The 11,094-nt window shown below is 36.9% G+C and overlaps 1 protein-coding gene across 1 annotated transcript; it reads left to right on the top strand.

The window, feature by feature from the left end:
* The first annotated feature begins 5,147 nt into the window (after positions 1-5,147).
* On the top strand, positions 5,148-6,093 carry LOC118581132 (olfactory receptor 4C12). Its single transcript, XM_036183085.1, has one exon. The coding sequence runs from the start codon at positions 5,163-5,165 to the stop codon at positions 6,090-6,092; it is 930 nt and encodes a 309-aa protein (XP_036038978.1). The 5' UTR covers positions 5,148-5,162; the 3' UTR covers position 6,093.
* The last annotated feature ends 5,001 nt before the right edge of the window (positions 6,094-11,094 follow it).

Genomic DNA, 11,094 nt, shown 5'->3' with positions numbered 1-11,094 from the left:
GTTATCCATAAAGTAGTGAGAGTCCTTCATGTCCCAGTCATGGTCCTCAAGGGCTTATTCGATATGTGCTTCATAACAATATACCAGAGATATGGACTGTTCATAAATTAGTTTCAACTGCAGGAAAAATAATTAATCAAGTGAATTGTTTAGAGATAAGTACTACCAAATATCTGTTCCTAAGGCAAACTCTTCCAAAATCTAGAAATAATTAATCCTGGGAGGGTAAAAGTGAGACAGACTTGCCCTTTAATAAAGGGCTTAGTAGCCTTTCTATACATGGTTTCATTCTTTTTCTTCCACTGGAAAAATTAAAGGGTCGACATTTGTGTCTTGCTTTGTAACTTGATCTAGTTAAGGAAGATTAGAAGATCCCCTTTAGTAGGGAGATCCAAGAGTGTCTAATTCAACAGCACATTTTTTTTTTTTGAAATTAGTTTATACAAAGTCCTGCATATTCTTTTTTAGTGGTATTTTCTACTTTGTTTTTTATTAAAGAATTGCAAAGACGTCAAAGCTTTGAAAGTACTTCTTACATCCATTTGAAGAGGTTTGTGTCATTTGACATTCTCTGCTTCCTGGAGTATCATTTATTCATTATGAATTTGGGATGCACACTTTAACTGAAATGCTGTCTAAGAAGCTATCTGTAATAACTACTCAGTGTTTCTGAACACACTGGCCACTCTCAACTGCAGCAGTAGCCAAGGTAGGTTACCCAGAATTCTGGTCTTTAAGTTAATGTATCATATTTTCATTTTCTCCCAGGACGGAATTTGCAATTAAAATAATTGAAGCATTACATTTGAACATTTTCAGATGTTTCAGGGGATCATACACAAATATTTGATCCCCTAATTATAAATAAGGATACATATGAGAATACAATTTATGGAATCTAGGTTTTGTATAACAGGTACAAAGAGGATGAAGTAGCAGAGTGGGTGACAGAACATTTCTTCCTATATATGATGTGTGAACTCTACATGAAGGTCTGTGTAATTAATTAGTTTATACAAAGTCATGCATATTCTTTTTTAGTGGTATTTTCTACTTTGTTTTTTATTAAAATTTTTCATTTGTTTTACATACCAACCACAGTTTCCCCTCCCTCCTCCCCTCCTGTTCGCTCCCCCACCTCCCTTCTACCCCCTACCCCATCCAATCCTCCTAGATCTCCTTTCAGAAAGGGGCAGACCTCCCATGGGGAGTCAACAAAAAAAAATCTAGCAACTTTCAGGATGGCTGAGAGGGAAACCTCACCATTTATCAGTAGAAGTAGACACGAGACACAACTGAAAATTTTAAATGCTTGTGGAAAATAGAGCTAAGACAGATATATGGCTTTCAAGGCCATGGAGACAGGTCAGAATGTGAGGATTAACTGTTTTTGAACTCTCTTTTCAAAAGAACCCTTTCAACTCTGAAGCATAGCCAAAGGTTAATGCATTAAAAATTCTGTCTATGAGAGAAAAGTTTATACTTTCAACCATGAGTGGAAATTTGTACTGACATTCAGGATCAAAGACACCTTTAATTTTGATCTTCTAGGCCATTCTTGTATTTTGAACTAACCAGGCTGATGTGTTCTGCTACAGTAGATAAAGTCCCAGCTCTACAGTAGGAATTGTGATTTTTAAACTGAGATACAGCATTTTTATAGAATTAAGACAGCTATTGATAAATATGAAGTGGAAGTTAATCTCTCTCCTTTAGATCTCTTGTTTCATTGTATATCATTATATTGTATCATCCTGTGAAAGGTGAGATGCAGAGGCAGAAAATATCAGTGTTAGATTTTAGAAGACACAGGCTGTTCTTTTCCTCTGTCACTGACTGACAATCTCTGGTTTCTTGAAATTCCCCTGCCTGGCCCTTGGCTCCTCAACTTTAAAGTACATACAAGTTGATAAATTACAAGGTACCCGGGGATTTCTGATGCAGAGCAGTTCTGGAGGCTTGCAGACTGGAGACCTGAACTCATTACTATCTGACTTTCTTTTGCAGATTAGCAGAGGACGGTGGAGGTCCCCTGTGACCACCGCGGGTGGCTTTAAGGTACTAGCTCACTTCTTTGAGCTCTGGCAATGCTGACCCTCAAAGTAAACTGATCTTCGTTGGAGATGCAGGCACTGAGTAAATGCTAAAGAGCTAGAGACAGACATCCTGGATTTGGATACAGGCTCCTTCACATTTTGTCACTGGAACTTTAGGTAAATTCTTTATCTTCTAATCACAGTCTAGTCTTCTTTTCTTTAAAATCTCAATTTAAAGGTGTCTAAACCTCTTGACATTATTGTGAGGAATAGGTGAAATACTACACACAAATGACTTAGTACAGTGCCAACTATGCAGCCAGTGCTCAGTGTAAGGATGTCCCACAGGAAGCTTGTGCAGGACATGCAAGCCTCAGCATGTTGCCACAAATGTGGAAAAGCAGAGTACAGCAAAGGGTTCATGCCCCAGTATCTGAGCACAGGAATTGAAATGAGTGACCAGGTTTTTTCAGCGTGAGATGTGGTTGTCCATGTATGTCCTTGCCTCTCCGTTGCAGTCTTTCCTTTTGTGGAAGATCAGTGTCTTCTTGTTCCTCTTCAAACACCACACGGTATGCTATTAGTTTTTAGACCAGGGCCGGGAACAAAACTCATGTATTCCTTTAACCAGCCATAGAGCACCAAAGACATCAGTTTTGACATATGGCTGAGTTGTTCAGCTTGTCCATGGTGTGAGGGAAAAGGGGGAACCTGAATACTTTAAAAGAATTAAAATAAAACTAGATTACTTGAAAATTTGTAGGAAATGTAATTATTAACTAAATGGATTCTATTTGGGGTTATGTTTGATTTTGATCATGAAATATGATTTGGGCATTTACATTCTAGAATTTATAAAAATTTATTAGTCCAGTCTTTGTTATCCCAAGGATTAACTCCTCTAGAGAAGACCTGGCAATTAAATAAATGCACTCCTTATTATTCCCAGGGGTTCTTGTTCCTGGGAGGATTCTCTGATACTTTGGGCTATTTAGAAGGGAGGCTTAATCTTGGGCTTAGAGATGTAAGGTCTGAATCTCAATGAATTATTCTTGAAGTTGCTCAGAAAGGCAACTCTTTCCCATAGACTTCAGTATGTTTCATGACCACATGTGATGGGGAAAATTTATCTTAACCTCCATAGTTCTCCTGTGTCTGAACACATAGAGATATTAAAAAAAAAAAAAAAAAGAACTCTGACACCCAGGAAAAAATGAAAAGCGATGACAAACCAGTTTTAAGTAATATGAAGTTTGAGTGATATCTTCATTCTTCATCAAGTAAATGAAACAGATTTTATTATTAAGTGAATTCTGGTTGATTATTCAGGCTTGACTTATTTACTGCTCAAGTAAAGTGTTGACTAATGGGATGAGTTCAAATGAAAGCCTGTATTTGACTGTAGAATAAAGATGACATTCAGGGTGATTCTAAGTTCTGTGTGGGGTGACCAGGGACTCTCATCCTCTGTCCTGAGTGCCAATTCACTAGTCCTCATTCATGCCCTTGTCTTATGCTCATTTGGTGAGTTGACAAGCACAGTTTTATGAGAACACTCCATTAACTTTTAGCTACATTCAGATACTATTAGTCAGATTTCCACATCGTGCCAAGGTATAATACTTTATATTTGTTGTGTCTTATTTTACTCAGCTTTGAATACTCATGTTTTCAAGTATAGTACTAAATACAGAAATCAAAGTTATTTTCTGTTCATAAAATTAGTAATGCAGTCTATGCTAATTTGAAAATGATGAAAAATTAAAGAAAGAAATAACAAAAGTCACTCATAATCTTATATTTTGGAGTAAATGCCCTCAATATTTTAAGTAATTAATTTTTTAGTAAATGTTTTGAGTGGCTATGAGACATTATTATGCTTTTATTTTTTTTGAAAAATTTTGTGTGTGTGTCTTTTTGTATGTGTCTATTTGTATGTGCACATATGAATGAGGGTTTCTCTGATGAGAGGAATTCGGAATTACCTGGGGCTGGAGTTGAATTTGATTGTGAACCACATGGTGTGGGTGCTGGGAACTGAACTGAGCTTCTCTGCAGGAGCAGCATTCACACTTAACCACTGAGCAGTCCCTTCAGCTTCTACCTTATTTTTAATTAACATTGCATATATTAATGGGGCACAATGTGTTTTTTTAACATATTTACACAGTATGTACTGATCAAGTCAGGGCCATTAATATTCCCCTCTTATTTTCACCTCTATATTTGGAGACGGAGCTCCTCTCAGATCTTCATAACACATATAATAGATTATTGTGAACTGTAGTTATCCAACTGTGCTGTGGAACATACGTCAGCACTATCTTTGGGTATTTAATTGTTTAGTACCTGTTCTTGAGCCCCTTGTTTTCCATTACTACTTGTACCCTTAGATTAACACTGGCTCTAGCATCCACTTATGATAGAGAATGTATGATATTAATATTTGACTATTTCACTTAAATTTCCTTCCATTTCTGCAAAGATGTGAGGAAAATGGAACAAATATACATGTGTTTTAACATCAGTACTCACAGTCTATATAAAATTTTATGTGAAAACTTCAAAATTTAATATTATTCCTGAAATACACATATTAGTATTTGACAGAATCTTTAAATACTAATTATATAATTATTACCATTAACTTTTTACTTCTGTTAAATTTACATAACTAGAACTAGTATTTAAGGACTATTTCATGGTTATAAATTACCTTATCACACACATATCTATCTATATCTATATCTATCTATATTATCTATATCTATGTGTTGCTAATCTCCAAAATTTTTGCTGTTAATGATTACTTTGTTACCTCATTCTGATATAAAACTGAAGTTGCAACTGATCCTCTGATTGTAGGTAATGACTTTCCTTTGGAGTGTTCTAGGTCTTTTAAGAATTTATTTGAATTAAAAAAAATAAAGACTGGGAAAGTGAACTAAGAAAATGTTTGACATATTTTGTGGAGATTTGGGAAGACTGGTTCTAATGTGTGATATGGTAGAATTCCTAAGATTAGAGTTTGGGACTATTTAAATATTTTACAATTTTCTCCTTTCTTTTTTCCTAAGGATAAAATATTTCTTATTGGATTAAAAATATTAACCATACCACACAGAGATGGAGAATAAAAGGAATGTGACTGAGTTCATCTTGATAGGTCTTACACAGAACCCTCAAATGCAGAAAGCAGTGTTTGTGATATTTCTGGTTCTGTACCTGCTAACAGTTTCAGGCAACCTGCTCATTGTGGTCACCATCATCAACAGCCAGGCTCTGAGCTCCCCCATGTACTTCTTCCTGAGCCACCTTTCCTTGATAGATACAATTTACACTTCTTCTTCAGCTCCAAAGCTGATTGTGGACTCCCTTCAAGAGAAGAAAGTCATCTCCTTTAATGGATGCATGGCACAAGTCTATGCAGAGCACATTTTTGGTGCTACTGAGATCATCCTCTTGACAGTGATGGCCTATGACCGCTATGTGGCCATCTGCAAACCTCTGCACTATATGACGATCATGAGCCACAAACTCTGCATTCTCCTGGTGGGAGTGGCCTGGACTGGAGGGTTTATCCATGCAACTGTTCAGATCCTCTTTACAGTCTGGCTGCCCTTCTGTGGCCCCAACATCATAGACCATTTTATGTGTGACTTGTACCCATTGTTGGAACTTGTCTGCATGGACACGCACACCCTTGGTCTCTTTGTTGCTGCCAACAGTGGGTTCATCTGCCTTTTTAACTTCCTCCTCTTGATGGGATCCTATGTGATCATCTTGCGCTCTCTAAAGAACTATAGCTCAGAGGGCAGGCGCAAAGCCCTCTCCACCTGTGTGTCTCACATCACAGTAGTGGTTTTATTCTTTATCCCTTGTATATTTGTGTATCTACGTCCAGTAACCACTCTGCCACTTGATAAGGCTGTTGCTGTCTTTTATACTATGGTGGCTCCTATGCTGAATCCTTTAATCTATACCCTGAGGAATGCTGAGGTAAAAAATGCAATAAGGAAACTCTGGAGAAAAAAAGTAAGTTCAGATAAAAATTAAACATTATTGAACTTTGTATAGAGAGACAATACATGGACTCTTGGCCATCATTTTTTTTTTTTTGCTCTGGAGATGAGAATGTCAACTATAATGTAGAATTGGATATTATTTGGATATAGCTATTTCAGTAAAAATTTAAACGAGCTATCATCCATATTTATGTTCTCCTGTCTCATATCTCTGTCATCACAACTAAATGCTTCTGAATCAGCAAATATCTGCAAAGTGACTGAAAATCTGAAACATCTCTAGATTCTAAATGTTTGAATTTAGAATGTTAGTTTGATAGTAATAAATTTATGTAATATTGAGATTGCTGATCATTAATGATAATGAAACTAACATACTTAATGTTTAACTTTAGATTCTTGGGTCCACATTTATTCTTTATTTTGCAAATTTTGTTGTCTATTAAATATTGGTCATGTAGCAAAAAGATACACTGTTCATTTTATACCTATAAGCCTTCCATTCTGTTATATTTTATCAGTTGAAACCCAATCAGGAGACAGACCACAAAGCATTCTTGACTTGAACAGATAAAATTTTCTAATAATGAATAATTTTATTAGGGTGTTTATGATAGAGCAGTAATGACATTCTGATATTATATGACAAATTTGTAAGAAAGATATGTATTTTTTAGATGAGGCTCCTCATGAACAGTAGGATTCCAATAACTGAGAAAGACATGGTTGTCCGCTGAATAATGAAATTCATTGTGTTTCCTAAGGCCTGGATAGAACCTAGTACAAAATAAACTCCTCTGAGAAGTTAACAAGCTTCAAGCCTTCCACTGGGATGATGACGGTTGTGATGGATGATGATGATGATGCCTGTGTTTTTGTGTGTGCATGTGCTCATGCAAATATGCACTGAAACTACTGAACAGGGAGATTTTTCTTGCATTGACAGTCTAATCTGCAGGGACTAATACTCGCCAAATATACTCATCACAGAGCAGACCAGCAGACTTGGGAAATTAAAGGGACCTAGGGCAATTACTGAAATATGCCTACAAAGGTAACAAATGAACTCAGTTCGAACCTACCCATAAAGATATCAATGTAATTCAATGAAATTAGTTCTAGTAGATATTTCCTCTGTTGCACAAACACACTCATTGTTAGAAACTACAGCTAAAATTAAATGCAAGCAGAACGACATTTAGAACTGGAAAAGATATAAGTTTTTGATTAGGCATATCTTGGCATTTTGTTTACCTTCACAGAAAATGCACAGTCAGATGATGAACCATTATTTAGAGGTGGTTTGTAGAAGAGATGCAAATGTTATGTTGCACACTCAAAGGTGAAGGCTTAGTCTCCATTCCTTCATAAAAAATGTTGATGAATAAGCAGGAATTAGAATCTGGAACCAGAAGGTGGGACACCACTTCTAAGAAGGCAAATAAAATATAGACAAATAAGGTATAGACAAATAAAATATAGATCACAGATAGGGATGGTTGAAACCAGAATTAATAATCAAAGGTTGTTGGGGGATAATCTTGTACACTGTGTGAAGATGTGTCACTGTTATTGATTGGTTTAATAAACAGCTGAATGGCTAGTAGCTATACAGGAGAGGATATATGGGACTTCTGTAGGAGATAGGAACTCTCAGAGGAATCTGAGGTGCAGGCAATTTGCCAGCAAGACTTGGGGAAGTTGGCTGTATAGCATGGAGGAGAGATAATGATCCATGTAGCAAAATGTAGATTAATATAAATGGGTTAATTTAAGTTTTAAGAGCTAGTTGTGAACAAGCCTAAGGTAAGGCCAAGCATTCATGATTAATAAAGAGTCTCCATATCATTATTGGGGGAGTTGGCAGTCCAAAAGAAAGTCTGACTACAAAAGGTGAATGAAAATAAATCTGGCAGAAGTACAAAATATATATGTAAATCAATAAGACACCAGGGTACCTAAGACACTTGAGAATGTTGGGTAGAAATGCAGCCTGGGGATGCTGTGAACAACTCTATAGCAAATAAAAAAAAAATAAGAGAAACCAAACCAAACCAAAATGCATAGAAAGCATACAAAACCAAACAAAATAAAATATGGAGTGTGTTTTGTCTTGACCAGCTACTCCTTCCTGGGCATGGGGCCTACCCTGGAGCATGGTTGATATTTGCAGGGACACTTTATTGAAGGGAACTGATTCTCCCTTTCCCAGCAGTTGTCAATTGCAAATAACTTCTTGATCAGAAGTAGGAATTAGTGTCCACCTCCTCTTCTCAATGCTGCAATGTTCTTCTGGTTTGGTCCTTTGCAGTCTTATGCTTCCTCTTATGGTTCTTCACTGACATGTCTGGATGGGTCATCAGGAGACAATAATGAGATCCATGCACTCAGCACTATCTCATGTGTGTCAGTTTGCCTTCTATTCCCTGGGGATTCTAGTCTCTTGTATTTCAGGATGACTACTTTAATTTCCATGAGAAATTACAAGCTGTGGCTTAGGAATAGCTCACTACCTCTTTCTTCTTTCATTTCTTCTTTCTTTCTTCCTTTTTCCCTCTCTCCCTCCATCCATCTCTCTTTCTCTGTCTCTCTCCTTTCTTTCTCAGGATGAAGAGTTTATTGCAGCTCACAATTTTTTAATTAACTAATTAATTATTTCCCAGCCTGATCACATTTTCTCCACCTCCCTCTTTTCCAATCTTTTCCTCTTTCCTCCTATCTATTTTTCTTCAGAAAAAGGTAGGCCTCCTATGTATATTAGCCGGCCATGACATATCAAGTTGCAGTAAGACTAGTCATCTCCTCTCCTATTAAGGCTGGACAAGGCAACCCAGTAGGAGGAATGGGTGCCAAAAGCAGGTAACAGAGTCAGAGATAGCCCCTGCTACCACTGTTAGGAGCCCCAACAAGACCAAGCTATACAACTGTAGCATATGTGCAGAGAGCCTAAATCAGTCCCATGCAAATTCTCTGGTTGGTGGTTCAGTCTCTGTGAGCCCATATGAGTCACAATTAGTTGATCTGTGGGTTTTCTTGTAGTGTTTTTGGCCCTTCTGGCCCTCATAATCCTTCCTCCCTCTCTTTCATAGGATTACCTGAGGTCTGCATAATATTTGGCTGTGGCTCTTTGTATCTGTTTCCATCAGTTGCTGGGTAAAGTCTCTCTGATGACAACTGGGATAGGCAATGATCTATGAGTATAGTAGAATTGTAGAATATAATTAGGAATCATTTCATTGACTGTTTGCTTTTTTTTTTCCCAGTCATGTTTGGTTCTATCCCAGGTCTCTGGGATGTCTAGCCTCTGTAGCCTCTGGGTCCTTTCTCTCTAGGCCTACCATGGGTCTCAAGCTGGACCAGTCATTGGTTGGCCACTCCTATAATTTCTGCATCACCTCTATGCCAGCATATCTTGTAGGCAGGGCAAATTGTAGGTCAAAGGTTATATGGCTGGGTTGGTACCCCAGTCCTCCACTGGAAGTCTTGCCTGCTTATGGGAGATGGCAGATTCAGGCTCCATATCTCTCTCATTGCTAGGACTCTTAGCTAGGGGTCACCATCATAGATTCCTGGGATTTTCCTTGCATTAGATTTCTAGCTCATCCCTTAGATGCCCGATTCCAGTTGTCTTTCCTAGTACTCTGTCCCCCATCCTTCCTCCATTATCCCTCCTGTTACCATGCCCACCCCAATCCAGATTCCTCCCCCTGGCCACTTTTGATGTCTCTTCTATTTCCTCTTTACAGTGAGATTCATGTGTCCTCCCCCACCTCCTTGACCTTTCCATGTTTCTTAGCTTCTTTGTAGCATGGTTATCTTTTACTTTACAGCTAATATCCATTTTCTTGTTTGTCCATGTGAAGACTTTTTAACCCTCTGTGCTTCCATTGCCTGATCATCTAGCATGTTTTTGTACTTTGATTTCATGCTAATCATTGTGATGAGCTGTCAGAGATAAACCAAACTATTCTCAATTTGTATTTTAATGAACAATTGGATTTGTGAAGACAATAATCATACTTATTGATATTTAAAAGCTAAAAATCTAAATATGTGCTATAAAATAACGTTATGTGAAATATTATTGGGCTATCATTATCAAGTAAAACTATATTTCATGTGTGTGTGTGTGTGTGTGTGTGTGTGTGTATAAATTTTGGAATGATTAGCATAATCAAGATAATTAATAAACCAATCACCTCCTACATTATGTTTTTGCTCTGGAAAGATTTAAGATCTGTTCTCTGAGTAAATTTCAAACACGACCTATTATTATTAGCTATGTGCCCCATATTGTATATTGGATATCCAGAATATACTATTCTTGTTTAATTAAAATTTGGTATTAATCTTTTGATCAAATGTCCCTGTTACTCCCATACCTCAAGCCCTGACAACTATCATTCTGCCTTCATAAGTGAAATTTTTAGCTTCTACAAATGAGTGAGATCACACAATATTCATCTAAAAGAGCTTGGTTTAGTTCACTTAACATAATGTCCTCTAGGTTTGTCTATGTTAATGAAAATGACAGTTTCCTTTACCTTTTATGTTTGAACAGTATTTCATTATATGCATGCAAAGACACAAGATTCCACAGTATTTATTCATTCATTTTGAACACTTAGGTTGATCACTATCTTGACTATTATGAATAATGATGTAATAGAAATGAGGCAACAAATATTATTTTAAAAAAATGTTTTCATGTATGTTTGGACATGTAGCCTGACACTCCTTGGTCATTTTGTTTTTAATTTTGTGAGGAATTTCCTCACTGGTTTCTACTAATTTCTGGTTCCATAAAATTTTGAAAAGTTCTTTTACTACCATACCCTTACAGATATGCACTATCTTTTGTCTTTTTGATGACAGCCATCTAACAGGTGTGAGGTGATAGCCCACTGTGGTTCTGTTTTCCCATAACCAAATGTTATGACCCATATTATGAAGAGTCGTAACTATTCCCCTAACACATGTAAACTTGTTGGTCATTTTGAAATACATAAATACAATTCCTTTTCCCACTTTAA

Source organism: Onychomys torridus, chromosome 4 (assembly GCF_903995425.1).
Source record: "Onychomys torridus chromosome 4, mOncTor1.1, whole genome shotgun sequence".
Lineage (NCBI taxonomy): Eukaryota > Metazoa > Chordata > Mammalia > Rodentia > Cricetidae > Onychomys > Onychomys torridus.
Note: the sequence above shows the minus strand (reverse complement) of the source record. Positions and strands in the feature narration are given on the sequence as shown.